Consider the following 24,913-nt stretch of genomic DNA (forward strand, 5'->3'; position numbering starts at 1 on the left):
CTAGTTCCTTTCTCTCTCTGGGTCTCAGATGTCCCAAAGGTAACGAATGTGGGAGGAAACTAACGCTCATAGCTCCTACTTTGTAATAGGGCTCAGAGAGAGCACCCAGTTCGAGGTCGTCAAGCTGGTCGCGAAGCGGTGCAGCGCGGAGCTCGAGGACGAGACTTACCCCGAGGAGCAAGCAAACTGCGCGACTCACATTCCCGGAGGCGCCCCGCCTGGAGGCTCGACGAGGTGGCTGGTCGGCGCACTTGCGCTCCCCGCTGTCGGCGAGAGGCGGCTCCAGTCGTGACAGTGGCAACAAGGAAGTGGAGGCGAGAGCTCGCGCGCGCATCCCGGGGGCTGGAGGAGCCCCGGCCCCGCGGCCCCGCCCAGCGACACACGGTGCGGAGTCGCGACAGCCCCTTTCGCTCTCGCACCTTGGAGTCGCGATATGGGGTCTTGGAGGAAGGGTGTGGGAGGACAGGTTGGCTCTGCAGGCTCTTCACCAACGCCTGCCGAGGGCCCCGGGGGTCAAGCCCCGGGGAGCCCGAGGAAGACTGCAGATACACGGGCGTCGCCGCGGCACCGGTTCGGCGGTGGCAGCAGCAGCAGCAGCACCAGCACACACCAAGGATCGCCTGGGAGACAAGTCCCGGCGGCCCTCGCGGCGCACCGGAAGCGGCCTGTCGCGCGTGACTGCGTGCAACCCTTTGCGCAGGCGCAGCAATCCAGCCCTAGCTGAGGGGCGGGCACATAGGTACTGCTTAGAGGCTTAGAGGGGGGATGCTAAGGCAGACGGACTGCTTCCGGCCAGAGGTTTCGGGAGGAGGAGGAAGCTGCGGCCACCCGCGGTGGGAAGCCCTGGCCGCTTTGCCCCCATTGACGTAGGGCGTTCAGGTAACTTGGGCGGGGCTGTGCCGAGTATGGTGAATCGAGGCCACGCCTAACCTTTCAGAGCCACATTGGGCCTTGGGAAGCCCCAGAACTACTACTCTCTAAGAACGGCGCTCAAGGCCTCATCCCAGCCTTTCTCGGTCTGTCCTCGCTCATTCAGGATAGGGTTCTTCTCAGCACCGCATCAAGCCGTCCGCCTCACCCCAGTGGTCTGCCCTCAGCCCGTGCCTCCCACTGTCCCAAACACAATAATGGTAGTGAGTTCCTGAAGTAATTCAAACCGAGCTGAATAACCATGTGGAGAGGCTCCAGAATCAAATAAGGATTGTGTTGTCCTTTCCTGCCAATGTCACAGATTGTCCTACATTTGTACAAGTCCCTGCACGACCCTCATTATCTTGCAAACATATTTATAATCTACCTACCTTTTTCTGTCTACCACTGTCACCAATATTCTAGTCACCAACATACTGATGTAATTTCTTCCCACCTCCACTTTTGTCTCTCTACAATCTTCACATAACCAGATTGATCTTTTTGCACTGAAAATCAGATTAGGTCACTCCCTACTTAAAACCCTCCAGTGTCTTCTCATTCACTTAGAAGAAAATTCAAACTTCTTATGACCTATAAGCCAGGTTTGACTCTTGCTTCATTCTCTTCCCATGCCTAGTCTCAATACTGATAGTTCCCAGAACAAGCTATATAGCACTCTATAGTGTCAAGAATACTGGCTTTATGGTGAGCCTACCTGGGTTTGAATTGCAGTCCTACCACATGTAAGCTATATTAAGCATGTAGAGTAACAAATTATGTTTAAGAAGTAGATCCTCAATAATTGGTTCTCATCTCAGAACCAATCCACTGGATTGTTCAGTGCTCAAGCCAGAAATCTGGGAGTTAACCTTGATTCCTCTTGCACCTCACATCCAGTTCATCAGCAAGATATGCAAAAATGGCCCCTTACTATCTCCATTATTACTCTATTCCCAGCCACCATTATCCCCCATCTGGACTCCTGCAACAGCCTCCTAACTAGTCTCCCCGTTTTTCCCCTAACACCTTTGATTCCATTCTTCACACATTTCTTTTTTGCTTAAAATCTTTCTGTAGCTTCCTACCAACTCAATGTATCTAAATTGTATATGGCCTACTAGACTAACCTGCTTCTATCTTTAGACTTAGGGCCACCTTTTAGGAAACCCATTAGGTTCTTCACTTCACAATCAAAGGACTCTTTCCAAAGCACAAATCTAAGCATGTTATTCAAAGAAAACAAAAATAAAGTCAACTTCTAAAGGCCTCTTATTGTCCCCAAATCAGGCTAAAATCCTGACTAGGTCATTCTGTGATTCGGCCCTTATTTTCTTCTCTGAAGACCTGTATTTTTCTTCACTGTGCAATTTAATTTTCTGTAGTACTTCATTGCTCTTACACATATTTCTTTCCATCGCCGAATTCCTCTTTGTTTGTACTTTGAAGCCCAACATTAATATACTGTTTCCTCTTTGGAGTGCACTTTCCATCTATGCCCCACCCAGTTAATCATCCCTACTTCTATGTTCTAGTTCATAGTACTTTGTAACCTCACACATAATATCCCATACACTCTAGTGTTTGTCCTCCCTTCTTCCCTGGTAATCTCCTCAGTGGCGGGCACCACGCCCCATTCATCTCTGTATGGTTGGCATTGAGCACAGTGCTTAGCACATAGAGAAAGCCTTGAATAGATAGATGTGTGGAGGTGGTAGTAGAAGTCAGTCTTCTGGAAGAGGCAGTCACAACATAAGGTCATAGCAACTTCTCTTGTCCTTTGAGGACTCTCATGATATAGGGTTTAAGCAAGCAATTGCCAAAACTGCTATTGCTGGATCGTTTATTTTAATTGTAGTACATATCATACTCTAATTTATCTGTTCACATATTGTTTATCTCTCCTCACTTCATTATATATTTCATAGGGGCAAGACCCTGACTATGTTGTTCATCACTGTATCTTTACCATGTTGGCTCCTATAAATATTCATTAAATGAATGTATGGCTACCAGAAACATATACCCACAGTGAACATCCTTCTCAGCCAAATGGTGATAAAGCTTAGAAGATCTCATTTTGGTGGAATTTAAAGCAGGATGATAGAGTGGCAGGAATAGCACTAATCTCAGTCAAGAAATCTGAACTATATGAATCTGGGTATGCCCCTTTCCTGGGCCTCAGTTTCTATATCTATAATATGAGTCAAATAATAATCCCTTGGATTTATACAGTGCATTGCTATTTGCAAAACTCTTTTACTATCTGTTATTTAATATATTCTCATAGTAGGCAGAGCAGACATTATTATTTTTACAGAGGCTCAGAAAGTATAAGTAAACTAGATTATTTGTAAGATCTGTTCTACTTCAAACATTCTGTGAGTCTGAGTAATCTCTATAAATAAAGTCAGTAGCATGAACCCTATCTTCTCTTGACTTTGGCCTTATCATTTCCTAATAGGATTTATAAAAATCTGAACCCATCTTTTAGGGGGAATTTATTATCTTTGGTTCCTGATAGGTACTCCATTTTGTCTTCTCAGTTTTCCACACTTGTAGCAAAACAAAGCACGTGAAGGAGTGAACACAGCCCTGGTAGTTGTGGCCCAGCCCTCATTCTGCAGATATGGCAAACAAGGGGAACAAGAAACGTCGGCAGTTCTCCCTGGAGGAGAAAATGAAAGTTGTAGAAGCTGTAGACTCAGGTAAGAGGAAAGGTGATGTGGCAAAAGAATTTGGAATCACCCCTTCTACTTTGTCTACATTCTTAAAAGATCGTGCCAAATTTGAAGAAAAGGTGCGGGAGGCATCCGTGGGACCACAGCGGAAAAGGATGAGGAATGCTCTCTATGACGACATTGATAAGGCTGTTTTTGCTTGGTTTCAAGAAATTCATGCCAAAAACATTCTCGTGACTGGTTCTGTCATTCGGAAAAAAGCACTAAATTTGGCCAACATGCTTGGCTATGACAATTTTCAAGCAAGTGTGGGCTGGCTGAACAGATTCAGGGATCGGCACGGAATTGCGTTGAAAGCAGTCTGTAGAGAGGATAGTGACAGATTAATGAATGGTCTAGGAATAGATAAGGTTAACGAATGGCATGCAGGGGAAATTATAAAACTGATTGCTGACTACAGCCCAGATGATATCTTTAATGCTGACGAGACAGGAGTGTTTTTCCAGTTGCTACCCCAGCACACGCTGGCTGCTAAAGGAGACCATTGTAGAGGGGGCAAGAAAGCAAAGCAGCGATTGACAGCACTCTTTTGTTGCAATGCTTCAGGGACTGAAAAAATGAGACCATTGATTGTTGGTAGGTCAGCCAACCCACAGTGCCTCAAGAACGTCCATTCCCTCCCTTGTGACTACCGAGCCAACCAGTGGGCATGGATGACACAGGATCTGTTTAATGAGTGGCTGCTGCAAATGGATGCCAGGATGAAGCAGGCAGAGCGCCGGATCCTCCTGCTGATTGACAACTGCTCTGCTCACAGTATGCTTCCACGCTTGGAGAGGATTCAGGTGGGTTATCTGCCCTCAAACTGTACTGCCGTCCTGCAGCCACTGAATCTTGGCATAATTCACACCATGAAAATGCTGTACAGGAGCTGCCTTCTAAAACAAATCCTCCTCAAGCTCAACAGCAGTGAGGACCAAAGAAAAGTGGACATCAAGCAGGCCATTGACATGATTGCTGCAGCATGGTGGTCAGTCAAGCAGTCCACAGTGGTGACATGCTGGCAGAAGGCAGGCATCGTCCCCATGGAATTGACAGATTCTGACAAAGAAACAGCAGCCAGTGAAACAGATACTGCTGTTGAAAAGTTGTGGCACTCAGTGGCTATTGCCACATGTGTCCCAAATGAAGTGAAATTCCAGGACTTTGTCACCGCAGATGATGACCTCACCATCTCTCAGGAGCTGATAGACACAGAGGTCATTCAGAACACAGTGGCTGATGAAAATACTGATGAAGCTGGAAGTGAAGATGAAGGGGAGGTGTCTTTACCACAGCAGCCAAAAATCACCATCACAGAGGCCATCTCAAGTGTACAGAAACTTAGATGGTTCCTTTCCACTTGTGTAGGTGTTCCTGATACCATTTTTGGACAGCTAAATGGCATAGATGACTATTTAATGAGAAGAGTGACACAAACTCTTGTTGATTCTAAAATTACAGATTTTCTTCAAACAAAATAATGTAGGTATTATTTTTGCCTCTTACTTTGGAAGATGCAGTTTACAAGAATCTTTAAATCTTTTAGATTTCTTTAGATAGGATGTGGAACTTAAATGTTAAACATTATATGACAACATTCCTGTCCTCTGAAATAATCAGGAAACTTTCTTAAATGGAAGTTAGAAATGAAATTTGACTAATACGTATGTTCTCTTTTGATTAATCCAATGGTTCCCAAACGTATCTGCACCTTAGGATCACTTGGGGATCTTTAAAAAATATCCAAAGCCCAGATCGTATCCCAGACCAATTAAATAATAATCTCTGGTGATGGATCACAGACATTAATATATTTTGAAGCTTCCCAAGTGATTTCAATATGTACAGAAAAGTCTGGAAACTGTTGGATTAACCACAAGAAGATGAAACACACTGTGGGCCTGGAACCAACTTTTTCCCAAGAAGTCTAGCTCAGTGGTTTCCAAATTTTAGCTCACTTCACTTCAAAGTCACTTGGAAGCCTTGCTAAAACCCAAATTGCTGGGCTCTACCTTCAGAGTTTCTGTTTCAGTGAGTCTTAGGTGGGGCCCAAGAATTTGCATTTCTAACAAGTTCCCAGGTGATGCTGATGTGGTTCATGGTCCATACTTTGAGAACCACTGTCTAGCAGGGATTTAGCACTTTTGTCTTCAGCTGGCTGGCTACCTGTATACTCCCCACCCCTGTCAAAAAAAAAAAAAGTATTATCTGTTCTTACTACAGAGATGTTAACTCTTTTCTGCTAATTTAGTAACTTTAGAACCTTCTTAGCTATTCTCTTGACTGCCTCACCAGTTAGCCAAGTATTCAGTAGAGGTACATTCATCTGTGCCCAAGGAATTAACAGGAGCCATCTAGCCTATTAACACTTATTGTAGTGCTTCAGGCTTATTATTAGTAAGGAGTTGTGGTACAGTGAAATAAGGTGCATTAAAGAGGAGACGTGATATGCTCTGGGAGGCAGAGTATAATATCAGAGTCAGGGTCATGGCAGAGAACATATAACCCAGTGCACCTCTCTGTAGATAAGGTAAGAGGAAAGTTTGGCGAGAGATGGCTGTGTGAGAGTGTTTGGATCATCCTCTTTTTGGATTATTCACACTTTTCCTCTCCACATGTGTAATCCAGCCTAGACCATGTAATTAGGATGAGGGCACTCGACATTTGCTTTCACTAAAATTACTTCATAAATAAGCTTTATTCCTTTGTGTTTGTTCTTTGAAGAAGTCTGCTAGAGCAGAGTTGATTTTAAATTATTTAAAACTCTAAGTTTGTAATCAAATTTATATTAAAGTTTGTCTCCTGTAGAGAAGGCATTCTTAATCTCTTTTATAACTCTCGTATCTATTCGTAATAAGCCAGATAAATGCCAGTTTCATTTTTAGAAGGTACAATACATGTTAGTGTTGTAGTGTAGTTTTTTCCCCTCTTCAGGTTAATTTTGTGGCTATTTCAGAAACACAGCAATTCAGTTATTTTTCTTTCTGTAGTTACTTAATCAGTTGTATAAAGCAGATTAGTTGTAGAAAGTTCTGCTTCCACATTGAATTAGTCATAGAAAGTTCTTCCACATGGAACAAAACAACAATAATCACACAAAAAAAACCCCAGCAGATGTTCAAATGGATGTTTTTGAAAGCTTATTTAGATATTTTTCCTTTTGAAATAGTATAATTTGAATTAAAAGTACTACACATTTAACATTTTTAACACTTAGGAGAGGAAAACAGTGTCTTCTGGCTAAGTGCTGTGGTTCTTCTATCTCACTGGCAGCACCTTCATTGCTTTCATCTGTGTCAGGACTCCTGCTCTCCCCCCACCCCCCAATTCCCTCACCTTTCTCCTTATGTCTGTTTTCTGATGTCCATTTTGTACTTAATGTTAATCTGTTCATCTGTTGGGATCACACTGTTTCCCCTGCCTGTCAGTGGTGGTTCTCAAATGCTTAAAAAATCAGACTAAATTTTTTTCAGCGGAGTTTTAGCACCAGTCTGCCTTGTGTTATGTTAGAGTTGACTACAACCTGCATTTCCAACTTGGTTGCTCAGCACAATCCAGTGTGTGCGCTACCCCAGAACAAGCCATTGTCTTTCACTCCATACCCATGTCTGCTAGTGTGCCTTTGGCTGAATGCCTTGTCTTGCTCTCTACCAAGCTAGGCCCTACACATTCTTCAAGAGCTAACTGGAGTCCTCTTTCTTCCACCCTTTCTTGAAGACTCACCACACTTCTTTCCCTCAACTCCTCAGTACTTCTTGTTTCTATCACTCAGCTAAGCACTTGAATGTTTTATCAAGTTCTGTGGCTCTTTAACTGTATATAAATTGATAGACACATAATGTGTCATAGCCACCTTATAAAGCTGTATGAAGCATTGATTGTATTAGAAAATGAGATAAGGTAGAGTTGTCTTCTATTTAAAAGGATTTGCAAAGATTTTTCCATGAATATCATTGCTTCAAATGTTATTCCAGTCCAGGATAACCTGTCCTTTGATAATGGATTCTAATAGGTAAACTTGTTTCCTTCCATTGAATGTCATTGTGGGATTGTCTATTTATATACACAAGACTTTAGCATGAAAAGCTTTTTTCTAAGTGCTTTGCATATAGTAGTAGTCAGTAAATATGTGCTTAAACTTTTTTTTTAAATCTCACATTCTTGGCTCATTTAACATATCAATTAGATCCCAGTACATGACAATAATATCCCAAAGAAAGAGCTTCTGTAGTCTGGTTTAAATGGCTAACCCTTTGATTCTATTGGACATTAGGGGTTTTTGTTGTTGTTCGATGCTTTGTTTTTTAAACTAAAAGAGATAGATAGTTGGCTGTCTTAATAAGACTTCTCTGGCTTCTCCCTGCCATTCTCCAGACCCACTTGAGGACTTAGTTTTGCCCCCATTAACCATTCTACTCTGTAGGCCAAGATTCTGGGACTAGACACTACCTCAATTGTGCTGTCATGAGAACAAAAAGGTGTATCTGTGATTAGTATCCACTCCTATTTAGAACTTTACTAATACCACCTAGAGACAGGGACCTCCCTTACCAGCCCTTTCTTCTATTAACAGATCTTGAGGTCCAATGTTCCAGAACCACCCAGCCTGATCAGTAGATAAAACTCAAGGAGTTTCCTTACCCTGTTCCTAAGAAGGGCTCTTTAATTAAAAAGGAAGCTAAGAGTTATTCGTTTATTATATTTCAAGCATTGTTTCAACTAATACTTACAGGAAATGACAATACAAAAGGACAAATAAGCTCAGATCGTATCATTCCAAAGTTGCAGACCAGTTAAAGAACTTTTTTGTTTGTGCTACTTGAAGCCATATTTCTTTGCAGTGAAATGTGGTAGTATATTCTGGCCACAAGAGGGCAGAGTGGGACTATGTAAGGGAGACAATTTAGCCAACTGAAGAAACCTTAAGAGCAGCCACTTGTAATTTCTCTGACATGGTAGAGATGGAGAAGGAAGGTAACTAAGTACTGCAAAAGAAAGACTGAAAACTGTCTTTAATCCTTTTTATCTTTTACCCATATTTCCACTTCCTCAGAGTTGAGAGATGTGGAAAGGGGAGCACGTTTAGGAAGAGGCTCTGCTGAAGGTATAGCGAGATGGTGTGGGTGCAGATTATTCCTCACGAAGGATTACGCACTAGGTAGGAATTCCACCCCCAATTCTTTCAGTCAGTGCAAGGTGTAGCATAATTTACTGATGAAAAAAATGTGGCTCAAAATTCACTTACCAAAACAAAATTTAGAGGTTGGACAGTAGGAAAACATGAGTCAGATTTGGTTTTTCTGATTCTAACTCAGTAACAGGAGTCATGCAACATGAGAGCTGGAAGGGTCCTCAAGCAATCTAGGCCTCCTCCCCTCTTCACTGATAAAAAAAAATGATTACCCAAAGGATTAACTGAATCCTCAGGACTAAGAAGCAAAAAGGAAAGAATTGGGTTTCTTTGTGCTTTATGGCTTTCTATAAGGGCAGATACTTTTGTTATACTTGGGAAAAATTAATGACTGTATTACGCTTCCAAAGGTAAAAAGAGGCCATTTTAAAGCTCACTGGTGACCTAAATGTATTTCTTACATTTAGGTTAGAACCACCCCATTGCACTTAAGTAATTTAGACACAGAGTAATATTTGATTAGCATAACAATTTATTAGCAAACAAATGCAATGACACCTTTAGATCTCAACACATGTAGGATCTTACATAGTAAACATCATGAACATATCTTTCCAGAAGAAAAAGATCTGCTATTAACCAACTTCCTCTCTCCTGCAGTAGGCTGCAATCCATTAACAACTCATCCTCGTCCCATAGAGGTTTAGCATGATTTATGTAAAATAGCATCAAGGCACTTGCTTTAATTTAAAAAAAAAAAATATGTGGTATAAAATAAGTTTCTAAAAGTCATTGACCTTGAATAATTGAAAGGCAGTGTACTTTTTTAGTGAATAGATAAGACTGAGACTTTGAGTTCATTTACCTGTCACCCTGATGATATTGTCTTGATCTATATACAAAACTGCATTTTATATAGACTGGTTTGTTCACACTAATTTTTGAGAAATCATGGCAGCATCAGAATTCAAATAGTAACTTCCCAGCTGATTTGAATTGAAAAGCCAACAGTTGTTTGACTCTTAAGTATCTTACTATTTTAGGGGTGGGGAATGTGATTTTTAACCTGCAATTAAAGATCTTTTCTAGCTTAGGCTGCTTGTCTGTTTGCCAACTAAAAAAACCTTCAGTTAGAAATTTAGTGATTGGTATTTTGTAATAAGATTGTTAATTATTTGGCCTTTTTTCAGAGTCGTAATTCAAGTCCAACAAAGATTACACAAGATTCCAGTGCAGACTTCTAAACATGGTATTTCCAGTAAAGGCATTTAGTGTCCTCCATTATTCCAGTTTTCATAATTTAGTATCTCCTTCCTATTTTGCATCAATGAGAAAAAGAAATTACCAAAAAACCCCACTACTTAGTATAAGTTAAATGCTCATTTTAACTTTCCTAACTGTATTCAACATGTTTACTTTAAAATTTTAAGTGCAAAGCACTTTTTAAAAAAATAGGATAAAAATTACCTTATAAAAACAAATCTCCCCCACTCCCATCTAAATCTAAATTCTCCATTCCTGTTACTAATTTAAAAAAAAACTAAAATGTACCTTTAACTTACAGTTTTCAATTGTATGTTACTTTAATAATAGGCTATGATAAAACAGCTGGGTATTATTTTGGCCTATTACGTTATCATTTTGATTCTTATTATTAGCATTCAAATTATTGATTCCATTCATAGTTATCTAAAACCTTTGTGCAAAAAAAAAAAAAAAAAAAAAAAAGCCAAATTACTTCAGAGCCTAAAAGCTTTCAAGATCCAATCCTCCTTTTGTAGTTTTTGAGCCCAGTTTCGAATTAGGCATCACTAGAACTGATAAAGAAAACATTAGTGGGAAAAAAAAAATGAAACATTAAAGAACAAAAATTAAGCATAGTCTAAATCCTATTGGTTGGGTTTTTACTGTGTCACTGGAATCATTCCCTGAATAGACTGGAGGTATCCAAGCCTCCTGCTCAGACCTCAGTACAGGCTGAGCTCAGCTCCTCCATAAAGTACCTCCAAGTGTCCCTATGTGTCACCCAGGGGAGTTGCTATACAACCCACCTACTGGATTTAGTACCAAAGTCCAGCACCTGGTACAGAGCCCTAGACTCCTGCATAGATCCTCAGGAAGTATTTCAGATAGTACCTACATTGATGCAAAAAAAACCTATAGCTCATCGATAGCACTACATAGATGAAAACAATTCATTAAAAACATTAATAAGGATCACAGACCTTGAACTTTTCATTATAACTCCTAGACACAATTTTAATTAAGTTCCCAAGAAATTCACTTCAGCCTTTTTCTCATTTTTATATTAAGATCAGGGCTAACACCCAGACAATGTATTCTTAAATGACAAATTACTAAGAGAATATGATATACTTCTAAAGATGACCATTTACCACACAATAATTTTTTCAACAAATTTGGCTTCAATGTCTATTATTATTTAAAAAGTAAGACAGACTACCCAAATCTCGTTTTCCTTTGGTCCTAATTTACAATCTTAAAAAGTTATTGTTAACCAGGCATCTGTCAATTTTACCACCATCCAAGGCACAGATAGTACTACACTTACTAGTGCTCCAGAGTAGGTCAACCAAGACTTTTGCCCCAACCCTGGCTGCTGCATGCCCCTCAGCTCTTTCATCTTTGGTGAATCTGTGCCCCATCCCCTTCGAGAAAAAACAGAACCCAGTTTTGACCTTGCTCTCAAACTAAGATGTGACTCCTAATCCTGATCTCCCCACTGTTGTGTGGGGCTAAGGAGGGAATGGATCCTTTTCAATTGAGTCTCTCTTTGTTCTCCCTTGTTTGGTTAGAGAGTCGATTTCCTTCACCCCTCTTTTGAATATCATCCTTAGTCTCTCTGGGCCATGGCATACTCCACCCCTAATAATAACAAATCTAAAAATAAGGTTGTAAAAGTTTTAGCTGGTAAGAGTATACACACTACATTTTAATTAAATGACTATTTCAGGATACTCAGAATATTATACATTTGTCAAATTAGAGTAAGCAAGATATTTTTATATCAATAAAGTTTGTAAAATATCACCTAATGAACTAAAAGTCCATGGCCTTGAGTATGAAAGCAAATGAACACATTAGTTTTGTTGGTGAATTAGGCTTTGGTTTTCAGGTTTGATTTCTTTAAATACCAGCAACCAAAAATTTTTTTAAATGTGAGTACAGACAGACTTCACCCTAAAAAGAGAGGGTGAGATTTAAATTTTAGTGAAATCTTAAATGTTTTTACAACTGGCTATCAAAACCAGAATTCCTTGTTTGGGTGGGAGAGGTACAAATCAAAACACAATTCAAGAATTTGCTAATTGCATAAAGCTTCAGAATTGTTTATATCCACATATGGAGAGAAATATCAGGTAAAGGATCAAATCTTATTATCAAATCCAGCTATCATAAATAATTCATAAATAACTGGGTTATTTGAATGTGATGCTTCTAAATCCTCCTGGATAATAGTTTAGGAACCCCAAATTGTTAGAAGCTGTCACTGTCATCAATATTTATTATAAATCAATAGGGTACATGGCAGTAAGCATTAGCTTTGTTTTCACTACAACATCTATAAATTAATTATTGATGTTCCTTTGGAAGCTTCTGAGTATTCTTTTCCACTGGTTACAATACATTTTTCTAACAGAGGAACGAACAGGAGTTTCTATTTGAGAAAGATTGTCAATTCCCAGCCGACCCTTGCTAAAATGCCATGAAAGGGAAAAAAATTCACTATTAAGTAAATTCTTAAGGGAAACTGTCAATCATTCCCATGTGCAATCTAGCTTTAACAGTTTGCCTCAAGCTCATTTAAAATGCTGTGTAGAACTGCAGAGTCAGCATTCTGCCTTTTATCTGGCAAGCCTGTCACCAGTAATCAGACATAGCAGTTTCCATGGGCAAAACACTAAATACAGTAGAGAAATACTCAGAGACAGAGGTCACGGAAAAGACAAAGAAGATTCCCATTATTTTTCCTGATTATGAAAAGCTCTTGGCTTACCTACTTTTTAAAAAAAGGCATAACTGAAATCATCAAATGAATTACAAAGAGTGTTCTATATAATGTGAAGCTGGCTGGTAAGACTTCACAAACGTGCCCAGCCATCAGACTCTTGATGAAACTCTGCCTGTGGTTCCCTGCCTTCAGGAAAGGAATGATGCTTTCCTACTAAAAAGCCAGAGATCCTATTGCCATCCGGGGAGCAAAGACTGGGTATGGAGAAGTACAAATAAGAACAAACTTGTCTAGTTATTACCTTGTGCTCCAGAAGCCCCTTGATCTGCTGGTACGAGAGCAGGCACAATATTCTTTCCCTGTTTCCTTTCCAGGCTCCCTCCAAAGACCCATATCATGTAGGCTCTGGCACTTTTCATGTTAAGTGCCAACTTTACCCTTTTACCTCCTGGAGAATTAAAAGAGTTCAAATGCATATCTCCTAAAAGAGAATAGTCATTAAGTTTTAGGGCTACTTCACAGTTCAATTCAATAGATATTTAACTCCCAAGAATATCTCACAGCTGCAAGAAAGCTTGAAATTGCATATTTTCTTCTTTTCAATTTTGCCTAACTACGAGTTCTACTGTATTTGTGTATCTACAAAGGCTATCAGCTTCAAAAAATGTCTCACCAATAGGTTAAAATTTCAATTGTGCAAGTTGCTATTGGCTAGACATTCTTCTTCCTTCCATCTGCTTATTCAGTTGATCAATGGAAAGACTCAGACCATTGGGAATACATATTCCTTTCTGATTTTGAGTTTCTTCTGCAAAGGTCATCGCTTCATGTATACTATAAAAGAGGTTTTCATCTTCCTTTTTGCAATAGTCTCCCTGGGCCAGGGAATGCCTCACAGAGGGATTGCACTGAGCCAGCAGAATTTGGATGCCAATGGCTTCATAATCTCTGCGAACTTCTTGCAGCGTACGGATCCCTGCTGTATCTAAAAACTGGATTGCACTACAGTCAATCACTATGGTATGGAGCTCCAAGGGTTCATGGGAAAGTTGTACTGAAACTTCATTCTGGATTCCACTGAGAGTCACTGTTTCCTTTTTAATCTTTCTCTTTGCTGCTTTCTTCTGAGCTGCCTTTACTAAGATTGGGTTGAGAGTTTTTTTGTATAAAGCAGATTTAAAACATTCTTTGTTTATGTAGTAGAGAGGGGCTACAAAGCGGAAAATCTTGATGCCTGGCTTAGTCTGAAGGTTCTTGTAAGCAGACATAGATTCAAAGATTTCAGACTCTTCCACCAAGCCAAGCAATGAACTCTTTGGCTTCTGAGTACGAAGGATGACACAAAACATAGAAAAACAAACCCCAATAAGCAGGCCCATTTCAGTACTTATCAGTGCAGAGGACAGCATAGTAACAAACCAGATAACTGTATCCATTCTACTAACCCTCCACATCTTGGGCAGGTCCTTAAATTTACATAGAGCTCCCCGGAGATTTACAATAGTGATCACACCAAGGACACTTTTCTGAAGGGAATAGAATAAAGGAGCTATTACCAGGAGGACCAACAAAAGAACCAGAGCTGTCACCAAACCAGAAAGCTGAGTTTGGCAGCCTGTTGATTCTTTAACCAAGGTCTTTGCAAGAGCTGCACTAGAAGTAAAGCAGTAGAAGAAGGATGGGATGATATTGCAAAAGCCAATGGCATACATTTCCTGATTAGCTTTGACTGTGTAGCTATGTTTCTTGGCAAACATCTCAGAGAGTGATACAGTGATAGCAAAACCAATGACAGAAATAGCTATTGCATCGGTAGCCACACTAGGAATTAAGTTCCAGTCCGGTGCTTTGGGTGGCATAAACCCAGTGGGAATATGTCCTGCGATACTGGTATTGTACTTCTCATTTAATTTTCCAAAATGAGAGGCTAATGTAGCTGCCACAACGACAATGAGTTCAGTAGGAACTGGTGCTTTAAGCTTCGACTTGAAGTGCTCATTGAGTTCTTTGGTTGGCAAAAGAACCAAAAGGCATAAAAGGCTGGTAATGAGATCACAGAGATTGGTCGTATGGATGTTTCTGAAGATATGTATCCAAGTTGTGATGAGTGAGCCCACACCATGACTCCGAGGAAGTTTCAGCCCAAGGAGATACTTGGCCTGAGATGTAAGAATAGTGAAGGAAGCACCAGTGACAAATCCACTCAGCAAGGCATCTGAGAGGTAGACGGAAACAAAGCCCACTTGAAAGAAGCCCATTGCTACCTGGAAAGAAGGATATACAAGTGTTACATATAAATGGAAAAGAGCTTCTAAATCCTGTATCACTCCAGCTCACGTGCTCTCACGTACATGCTCCTCCCACCCCTTTGCATGGCGACATACCGTCACGCATCACAGACTGTCAGAGCTAGAAAAAATGCAATCACATATCAGTCCTTTCATTTCACAGAGACAGGGCTCATTTTACTGACACTCACAAGGATCCACAAAAAATCATAAAAACTCAAATTGGAAATTTACTGACTCCTGGATGCCAAAAGGCAGGAGCATGATGATAATGGGAGATTAGTGGATTCTATAGGAAACTCAAGAATTTCATTTCTAATCCTTTCTCCTGACTGATAATATAAAATAGTGGTCCTCAACTTTATCCCTCTCCAATAGTCCAAGAGAACTATCTCTGGTGGGAGTTACCAGAGCAGCAATTCTAAAGGAAGGGGAGTAGTGATCTATTGTTTGAAAAACTTCCCCTCTCCCACGCTTCTTTCTGTTACCCTTGTCTGACTGTTAATGCTGACTCTGCCAATAACTAACCACACATAGTCTCAAGCAAAGCAATGTTTCTTGACATAAAAAATTAAGGAGTTGCACTGGGTGGTCTGGGGTCCCTTTCTGGTCTAAATTTTTACAACCAAATAATTAAAATCTGGCTGACTGAAATGCACTGGTTAAGAGGCAGCCTTGGGTTCAAAAAAAGAGCAGCAGCCTTATCACTCCTGTAGAGTTTGAATTCTGGCTCAATCCCTCACGTATCTTCAGCATTCAATAAATGAGTTTTAATATCACAATATTTAAGATCTCTTACAGATCTGAGATTTCATGCATAGCAATTTCTTTTGCCAGAAACAACCACTCGTTCCATTGTTTCTTACCTGATAAACTCCAGCTATAAAGGTCACGGTGCTGCCAACTCTAACTGCATAGCAACTTCTGTCACATATCCTGCCTGATGTATGGTTTAATAATGTGCTCCCATTTGAAACCATTCCTAAAGTAGGGGCAATATGGGGAGAGTCATAGCCAGCTTTGGTTAGTTCTCGGTCAACTACTTCACCAATCATAAGGCACAGTATTCCAAAAATGCCCACTGAGATGTGACGGGAAGTCCCCAGTAGGAAATAAATGATGCTGGCAAAAAAAGATGTATACAGACCATAGATCGGTTCTTGGCCAGCCAAGAGCGAATAAGCAATGGACTGGGGCACCAACAAGATACCCACAATCAAGCCAGACATCAAATCTCCTAAAATGTTTTTCTTCAGTTCATATTTTGGGAGCCACTGCAAAACAGGAAGGAAACCAAAAATCATATTTTTTGCTTTGTCTGGGCTGCACCGGCAACTCTTCTGTAGTTTTTTGATGACAAATTGCTTATAGTTAGTATTTGATTTTTCTCGAGGTTCCATGTGGATCCTAGGATAATGTCTGCATTCATTATTGGCCTCAGATTGCTTGAAGTCAGTACTTGACTCCTTTTCAAGCTCCAGGTGGATCCTAGATGGATGAGTGTGTTGGTAACTTCCTTCAACTGAGTCCTTGGGTGGAAGGTCACGTTTCTCTGTACTATCTGAAGACATTTCTGGAGATAGATGCTTCAGCCTTCTACCCCAGAGAAAATACCACAGTTAACTGATTAATTCTTAGTGCTCGCACATTTTAACAGTTCTACTTGTCATTCATGAGAGTTACATTTTGGGGTAGGTATCTTATATTCACTTTCCTTAGTTGAACCTCATTTGTTTTGGTCAGGGGGGAAAAAAAAGAATCAGACCATAAACAGCCAAGTCAAAACAAATAATTCACTGAGTATAGTAATTCTCAAGAGTATAAATCATTCAAGGATTCTTCTCCATCTCTGCCTGGATCCCCCTGCAGTTTTTTCTCCAGAAAAGGTATCAGGATGGCCTGTAAAAGTAGGAATGCATTTTGTTTATAGTATATACAAAATAAAATGTATGAAAATAATAGCACAATAAATGGGGACTGTAAGGTCTTATACTAGATGTGAAATGAACAATAGTATTTGAAAGTAGGCTCTGATTAAAGATGTATATTGTGAACTCAAGGGTATCCACTAAAAATTTTAAAGGTATACATAATAAGTCAATTGTGAAGATAAAATGGAATCATAAAAAATTCTCAACCCAAGAGAAAGCAGGAAAAGGAAAAAAAAATACAACAAATTGAAAACTGCTGGCAGATGGCAGAGTTTAATCCAAACATATAAATAATGTGACATAAAACATAAAAAATGTGAATGGTCTAAACATTCCAATTAAGACAGGACTCTCAGATTGGATTAAAAAAAAAAAACAAAAAAACCCAACTATATGCTGTCTAGAAGAAGTCCACTTTATTTTTTACTTTATTTTTTGTAGAATCCACTTTAAATACTTACACAGATTATAAAGCAATTTAGTAGTTTATTTAGCTTGTAAGTGACTCACTCAGGTAATAAAATCCAGATTTTAGGACTCCAAGAATAGCTCTTTTTTGAGCATGGTACTATTCCTACCTCCTATCTAATGAGTTTTCTCAAAGTTCATGTATATCTAAACACTTAAGAATTCAACTACCTTACGTATCCCAGATTCACCTACCTGCCATCTAAAATAATCTAGCACTGACATCTACAAACTTTTACCCAGTTCTCCTTTCTCTATAACTCATTGCCACGATATTTTCCCATCTCTAGCTCTCAGAAACTTAGGTAATCAACACAAAAAGTCCTAGAAGTGGAACTGATTCTGCCATCAGTCTCAATTCAAAAGCTTTCTATAATCTCCTTACCTATCCCTACTCACCCCGAAAATTGTCCTCAAAACTACATTTCCTTTTCAAATCTATTTTAAGACCCAAAACAGTATAAAACCACTAAAAATTATCTTAAATGAAGTTGTAGCTATGATCTCCATACAAATTAAGCTCCTTGAAAGCAAGCTTCATTTTGGTTCATCTCTGAAAGTGTCCAGGTGTATGCTTTCCAAAATAGGAACAAATATAGTCACTAAAATAACTCAAATACAGAAAAAAGTTGGATATAAAGCACTGTTGATTTTCAAGTGGAAATATCTAATGTGGAACATATTTCTCAAGTATTCCTTTTTGCACAAAAATCCTCTCATGTGCCTAAGCCCATCACTGATTTAATTATAGTATTTACCAATTGCTAATGAAAATTTAAGAAATTACAGTATTTATCCTTAGAATATATTCTACAGACAGATTTTCATCTTAAGGTTAGAATACAAACTACATGTTCCATGAATTTCAATAAACTACTGTATCATATAGGTGAATTTCCCCCTTTTATATTAACATCAATAATTGAGAATAGACTCAATAGGAAAACGTTTAAACTTTCCATATTACCCTGCAGAAATTGGAGGGGAAAAAAAACATAATATTTGAAAAATACATTTACATATGCATATATTAAAGTATAATGGTAGTTTAGCTAACACAAAAGACATTTCTATATTTTCTTCTTTAACTAGGCATGTGCAGCTGTGACTACATAGAAAGCAGTCTTACCCAGGTGACTAAACAGCAGGACTGGTACATGTGAGTTACTAAGAGTCCAAGAGCAGTGGACGTCCCTCTGATCCAAGCCTGATGGTGGTCAGCCAACTTCTATTAGAAAATTTACAGATATGAGTGAAACAATGTCTACCTTTGGTAAGTAATTACAGCATCTAATTTTTATCTAATAGTACGCATAAAATGAAACTGAAATGCTTTTTCAGAAGGTGATAGTTTTCAGAGGAAAAATCTGCCTCTGAAACACAGTGGGGTTCCATCATCGTGCCTTGCTCTGTGTATGTATGCCACAACCTTACTGCTAAATAAAACTGAAGCTGTCAACTACTTATGATCATAGCATCTAAGCAGGAGAGAAATCTGTAAGAGCCAGAATAGTTTAGAAAGGTTTCAAGGAAAGAACACCTGGGCTCTAAAATCTGAGTCAGAGTTGAAAAGATAAGGACTTGGGAAACCGGTAAGGGAGAAGAAAATACAAACAGCAATAGTTCTGAGGTTGGAGGAAAAGAATCAGAAATAAGAATGGTATGTTTCAAGTATCAATGCATATGGGAGATTAGTTGGAGAGGAAGCTGCAAAGGTATCTGAGGAAGATTCTGGAGGGCCTTGTATGGCAGGTTGAAAAAAGTAGACTTTAATTTGCAGGTAGAACATAGGCCCTGAAGGTTTTTGGTGAAAAAATCACTATATCACTCATTTGATAAATAATTATTACCTCTTCTGGTACTTAAAGGAAATGAACAAATTGAAGATGAATTCTGAGGGAGATCACACAAAAGAAAGGATGGTGAATGGGAATATGGAGGAGAAAATGGAAAGATACAAGACAACAAAAAGTTTGACTTTAGGCTTCATAAGTTTGAACTTCCTATAAGATATCCAAATGAGGATGCCCAGTAAACAATCAGAAATGGTGGTGGGGGTGGGGGTGGTCTTGAGCACAGGAGAGAAGCCAAAATTGGAAAAATGGGGTGGGGAGGGGTATATAGGTCATCAGCACATAAATGGTATCTCATTCTTCTCTGAATTCCCATTCTATGTTAAAATTTTTTCAGGGAAATGTTTTATACTTTTGTGTACTCTCACAACACCTCGCATAGAATTATTTCACAGGGGGCACTTAATAGGTAATTTTTGGTGGATAGATTAGTTTTTATTTTAAAAAGATATTTCAACAAAAAATTTTCAAAAAGCAATTAACTTTGACTTTTAAAATTGGATATCTGTTTCTTTGAAAGGTAACTGATACACTGCTGGTGGTAATGAAAAGTAGTAAAACCACTGTGGAAAACAGTTTGGTGGTTCCTTAAAAAGAATTACTATATAAGTCAGCCATTCCACTTCTAGGTATATACCCCAAAATAATTGAGTACACGGACTCAAACAAATACCTGTATGCCAATGTTCATAATAGTCAAAGGTAGAAACCACCTAAGTGTCCATCAACAGATGAATGGATAAACAAAATAGGATATAAGCCATAAAATGGAATATTATTCAGCCACTAAAAAAGAACAAAGTTCTGATACTCCTCATCTACAACATGGACAAACTCTGAAATCATTTTGCTAAGTGAAAGAAGCTAAACACAAAGGACAAATATTGTATGATTCCATTTATATCAAATATCTAGAACAGGCATATTTATAGAGACAGAAAATAGATTATTGGTTACCAGGGGCTGGCAGGGGGATGGAGATTGCTTTGTGGGTACAGAGTTTCAAATTTTGCAAACAGATAGTAGTGATGGTTATATAACACAAAGGAGATTAAATAGAATCATAGAAAAGACTGAAAAATCTAAAAAAAAGATAGAGGAGAAATAAATAAGAACCATATAAAATAACTTACATCTAAAGTTTGTGGAAAACTTGAAATCTTAACATTAATCTGCTATTCATGTGAACAAATCATCTACCAAAAGTCTCTTCTCTTATATGGAGAAATCTGTTAGACTAGAAAAAGGCTGGAGTAAGTATGGACTGTGTAGTTTGGAAATAATTTTCCAGTATTCACACTGCTCTCTGTTTCTAGACTGCTTATTTTGAAACTTTTTGAATCTCCCAAAGAATTGAAAGAAAGGAACACAGGTATATTCACAAACTCACCTATTTACCAATTCAAGAATTCACCAGTTTTGCTACTCTACACTTTTGCAGTCTCTTCATACACACGGGTTTCCTTGTTTTTTTCTTCCTTCCCCCAAACTATTTGAAAGCTGCAGACATCTTTTAGCTTTAAACACGTAATTGAACAAACATTTTTTAACCACTATGCTATGCTGCCTCTTCTTCAAAAGAAGCATTCATTAACAACACGAGACTAAACCGATCGGATACACATTTGAAAAATCTACAGAGTTTCCCACTTCCTACTGAATACAGTCTAAAAACTTTAGTATAGTCTTTTGTGAACAAGCCTAAAACTGCCTTTCCTTTGCTTCCTTCTACGCACCAGTATTCCAGTCACAAATCCACGGTATGTTATGCATCCTTAGCTCCTCTGAGCCTTTGCTCATGTTGTTTCTTTAGTCTGAGATGTCTTTTCCTTCTCTCTCTCTCCATTTCGGTCCTTTTTCTGATCCTTTAAGGCTCACCTCAAATGCCATAGTATAAGGGGGTCAAAACTTCTTGGGCTATGTTTCTCTAACATATTACCTATAACTATTTAGCACTTAAATAATTTACATGCCTCTAGACTATACATTTAAGGGCAGACACCAAGTCATTCTTGTTTCCACATAACCCAGCGCTAACACAATGCCTCACACTTGGTATGTATAGCTATGTATATGTGTTTATTAAAATGAACAAATAGGTGAAGTTTCAAGTAAATATAATGAAGACAAAAAAATCTTCCTTATCTTCCATTAACACAAATGATTAGCTTGTTCGTTTATGTCTGTGACGAAAAAAGAACCACCATAAGGCTTATGTCAGTATTGCAAACACTATGACATACTGTTTCTAGTATCAAGTCCAATACAAGACAAAATAATAAAATATCCAAAGGAAAATAACTTAATGTAAAATCATGATCAAATAAGTAGTTTCTTGCATAGTAATTCACTGCTTTCAAAAAGATTTCACATGTATCTCCCACCTGCCTCCTCAATAAATCTGAGAACAGCATATGAATTCCTATCTCTAGTATGAAAAAAATCAAAGTTTAGTGACTTGTTCAACTGGTAGAACCAGATTCTCAAACTTCATCTTCCAATTTCCAAGTTTAGCTCTTTTTCTAAAATACCACATGGCTCCCAAATTTGCTTCCTTGCTAAGAGGTCTTAGGAACTAGTACAAAGCAATATTTTGTGGCCAAGTTCTCAATTCGTTTTTATTAATTTTAAATGGTGATGGTAACAAACAGCTTGAAGCGGGTCTAGTAAAAGGATTAAGAATGAAATTATTTTATCTTTCATATTAAACGCATGCGCTGGTAACATTTTCATTTCCTTTTTCTATTAGGAGTAATAATATAAAATTTCCCTCTGTGGCTGCACAGAATAATTTGTATCCCAGACAATAAACAAGCCAAGCAGGCTTTTCTACCTCCATCTCCTTTTGCTGCCCCTCTAACTGGAATGCTCAAATGCTGCCTTAATCAGCTCCTTCCTAGACACAATATATAAAAGAGCACCACTGCTGCCGCCATGCCTCCTTCCTGGGCCCATCCCTGCCTTGCACTGTTTCCTTTGTTTTACTTTTCTCCCTGACCCTCTCACTAGCTCATACTATACATTTACTTTCTTGTTAATCGTCTTTCCCATGAGGGCAGTGACTTGCTCTGTTTTGTTCACAGCTGTATCTCCTGAATAAGTGCTTACCAAATATTGTGAGGTCTCCCTCTACCTCCCACATAGCATAACTAAGCTTTTTGAAAGAAATTATATAGTTTGACAAGCATCTGCCTTGGGATGGGCGGGGGGGGGGGCGGGGTGCGGGCGGGGGGGGGGGGCTGGTATGCCCACTAAAAGTTATGTGAATGCTTAAAAATCACCTGAATGTGTCATGTCTAGATCTTCCTCTTGGAGGCAGCACCCTACAGTATATACAATGATATATTAAACTAGAGATGTGTTAAAAGGTAGGTTCTCAGACAAATCCAGGGGTGAAATCTAAGACTGCACCCTGGATGATACTGAGCTGAGGGCCAAACTTGGAGAAACACTGGGTATGTTCTGGAGTCAGACAGATCTCTATTCAGATCCCAGCTACACTGTTCAACAGCTGCATGGCACTGGGTGAAAAACTTCATTCTACTCAACATCATTCTCACTTGTAAAATAGGGATAGCATCACCTAACTTGCAGAGTTGTTGCAAAGTTACGCAAGTAAAGTACCTAGTACAATGCCTGGCACATAGCATTTACTCAGTAAATAATAGCTACCAGTCTCTGTCTATTGAGATTCATAGAGGGGAAAAAAGCTCATTCCTTTCCAACAGGTTTGACTCTCCATTTCTTATTGATTCAGTTTTCAAAAATAAGGTCTTCTGCTTAACCCAATATTGATTATCACATCAGTACCAGGTTTCACATAAAGAGCCCTGGGGACAAGGAGAAAAAAGACTGGATGCCAGAAAAGAGTTAAAGTCCTTAATGCTTCTAACCCACTGTGGTCCCAGTCTGTGCAAGGGCCCTGCATGACATTCTACAAGTTTGGAAGTACAAGTCCTAGCTCTGTAAATGACCTGCTGTGTAATTCAAGGCAAGGCCCTGGTCCTCTCTCTGTCTTTCCAGTGTCCCCATCTATCCAGTGAAAGAAATTCAACATAGTCTGTAAATCTTCAAGAATTACATACAAGTCCTGACTTGCACTTAACCAGTTGTGTAATTTTAAAAACCAAGATAATCAAGTCCTCTCTGGTGTCCAGGCCTCCGTTTCATCTGTCTGCGTGGTAGGGGTGGTGGTGGTGGTGGCAGCTCATATATTGCTGGGTCCTGCTCCCAGATATCTGGGTTGAAGATGGTTTGACAAAGACTTGGTCCGTAGAGCTGTACTTTTTTTTACCTGCGAGGTGCGGGAGCACTCAGTTTGATGTGTGGGCTGGAGGGTGGGCAGCCCTCAGTCCGAGGACCTGAGCCGGGATCACCGAGGTGGAGGAGTGTGGCTTTGACACTTGCCCTGCCTCTGCCCCTGCCGACCCAGGGAAAATCCCCAACGCATGCCCACCATCCATGGCCAGGCCGGGACGCCCGCGGCGATCGTTGGTCTGGGCTTCCTCCCAGCACGGCTGGGGCACAGGCCGGGACAACCTTAAGGGGGGGCCCGCGGACGGCGGGAGGGCTGGCATCGTTCCCTTCCCCCTTCTCGCCTCCCCTCGGCTATTCTCACCTCCCTGGTCCGGCGCGAAGAGGTCCCGCGGCGCGTCCTCTGCTGTGCGGGTATGAGGGTAAACTGCTGCGCAGACAGAGACGGCCCGTCCCTGGGCCGGCCTCCCTTTTACCAGTCCGTCCCCTCCCCCGCCCATCGTCCATCCCTGAAGGAGGCGGGACCCAGCCGGTCGGGACCGAGGGGCGCGGGGAGAAGGTACCCAAGGAGAGATGCAGAAAGAGCGCCCAAAGCAAACGCCTTGGATGTGGAAGTCACGTGGCACGGTAGGCGAGCGACGCAGTTACTAGCCAATGACTCGGCGGGGACTGCCGGGAGTTCCGCCCCCTGGCCGCTTTCCTCCTCGCGATAGGCTGTCCTGGGAAGAAAGGCCACGCGTTCCAGGAGGTTCCTCTCCCGCTTCAGGCTGTGGTGAATCATCTAAGTGGGCGGTTCATGGGTTCTCCACCTTAACCCCAAGAGTGTAGCAAGGAACGCGAATCCAGAACTACGCGGAAGCGCTCTGTCTGGAGCCTGGAAAGTGCTCTGCGTTTGCGAGGGACATCGTCTTTATCTCTGACTCCTTGGGACCCTGTTCTCTCCCACCCCTCTTTTTAGATGGGGAAAAGAAAGTTAGAGGCTCTTGCCCTAGTGGAACTTATTCGAAGGGCTCAGGAGCCAGAGGCATTTAAAAAAATGTAAATAAGATGTAAAAATAAATTTGCAATGTAATTCCACTCCTCTAATACCTTCAGTGACATTTACAGGTAAACTCAAATCTCTCCCTATGCCTTCAAGGCCCTGAATGGTCTAGGCCCTGGCCCCTTCCTTTGTCACCTCGCATCTCTCCCGCCCTCATCACTCTCCACTCTTCCTGGCCTCTGCCCACCAAGCTGCTTGCTTCTGGCTACCTGGTTTCTTCTAGTCTCTCAGGTGCCAGCCTTAAGGCCTGACCTCTCAGCGACGCCTTCTCTGCCAGTCACATCCTATCATGTCATCTTGGTTTAATCATTGGCCAGAACTGTCCACCCTCTGATAGTTTT

General features: G+C 40.2%; 4 protein-coding genes across 8 annotated transcripts in view; 2 read left to right on the forward strand and 2 right to left on the reverse strand.

Annotated features, from left to right (window-relative positions):
• Positions 1 to 604, reverse strand: part of HMGXB3 (HMG-box containing 3) — a 41,123-nt gene extending 40,519 nt beyond the window's left edge. The window contains exon 1 of one of the 2 annotated variants that reach the window (XM_016150370.2): positions 170 to 604. The gene's annotated coding sequence lies outside the window, so the exon portion shown is untranslated. The remainder of the gene's footprint in view (positions 1 to 169) is intronic. The other variant, XM_036224699.1, reaches the window with a different exon arrangement.
• TIGD6 (tigger transposable element derived 6) lies at positions 182 to 18,619 on the forward strand. Of its 2 annotated transcripts, none has more exons than XM_016150380.2 (2): positions 182 to 879; positions 3,456 to 10,293. In XM_016150380.2, the coding sequence occupies exon 2, from the start codon at positions 3,539 to 3,541 to the stop codon at positions 5,111 to 5,113; it is 1,575 nt and encodes a 524-aa protein (XP_016005866.1). In that variant the 5' UTR covers positions 182 to 879; positions 3,456 to 3,538; the 3' UTR covers positions 5,114 to 10,293. The 2 variants fall into 2 exon arrangements, with proteins under 2 accessions (XP_016005866.1, XP_016005867.1); XM_016150381.2 differs by lacking the exon at positions 182 to 879 and adding an exon at positions 18,516 to 18,619 and having other exon boundaries at positions 3,510 to 5,114.
• On the reverse strand, positions 9,278 to 24,084 carry SLC26A2 (solute carrier family 26 member 2). Of its 2 annotated transcripts, none has more exons than XM_016150378.2 (3): positions 23,895 to 24,084; positions 15,891 to 16,923; positions 9,278 to 15,000 (listed from the first exon to the last, which is right to left on the reverse strand). In XM_016150378.2, exons 2-3 carry the CDS (start codon positions 16,593 to 16,595, stop codon positions 13,441 to 13,443), a joined length of 2,265 nt encoding a protein of 754 aa, XP_016005864.1. In that variant the 5' UTR covers positions 16,596 to 16,923; positions 23,895 to 24,084; the 3' UTR covers positions 9,278 to 13,440. The 2 variants fall into 2 exon arrangements, with proteins under 2 accessions (XP_016005864.1, XP_016005863.1); XM_016150377.2 differs by lacking the exon at positions 23,895 to 24,084 and adding an exon at positions 18,553 to 18,650.
• Positions 18,585 to 24,913, forward strand: part of PDE6A (phosphodiesterase 6A) — a 70,067-nt gene continuing 63,738 nt past the window's right edge. The window contains exon 1 of one of the 2 annotated variants that reach the window (XM_036224701.1): positions 18,585 to 18,696. The gene's annotated coding sequence lies outside the window, so the exon portion shown is untranslated. The remainder of the gene's footprint in view (positions 18,697 to 24,913) is intronic. The other variant, XM_016150376.2, reaches the window with a different exon arrangement.

Source organism: Rousettus aegyptiacus, unplaced genomic scaffold (genome assembly GCF_014176215.1).
Source record: "Rousettus aegyptiacus isolate mRouAeg1 unplaced genomic scaffold, mRouAeg1.p scaffold_m13_p_7, whole genome shotgun sequence".
NCBI lineage: Eukaryota > Metazoa > Chordata > Mammalia > Chiroptera > Pteropodidae > Rousettus > Rousettus aegyptiacus.

Bases quoted from the DNA above. Each gene is read 5' to 3' on its own strand.
- TIGD6 (XM_016150380.2), top strand. From the start codon at position 3,539: ATGGCAAACAAGGGGAACAAGAAACGTCGGCAGTTCTCCCTGGAGGAG.
- SLC26A2 (XM_016150378.2), bottom strand. From the start codon at position 16,595: ATGTCTTCAGATAGTACAGAGAAACGTGACCTTCCACCCAAGGACTCA. The intron at 15,001-15,890 runs GTAAGAAACAAT...CCTTCTTTCCAG, and splicing joins TTATAGCTGGAGTTTATCAG to GTAGCAATGGGCTTCTTTCA.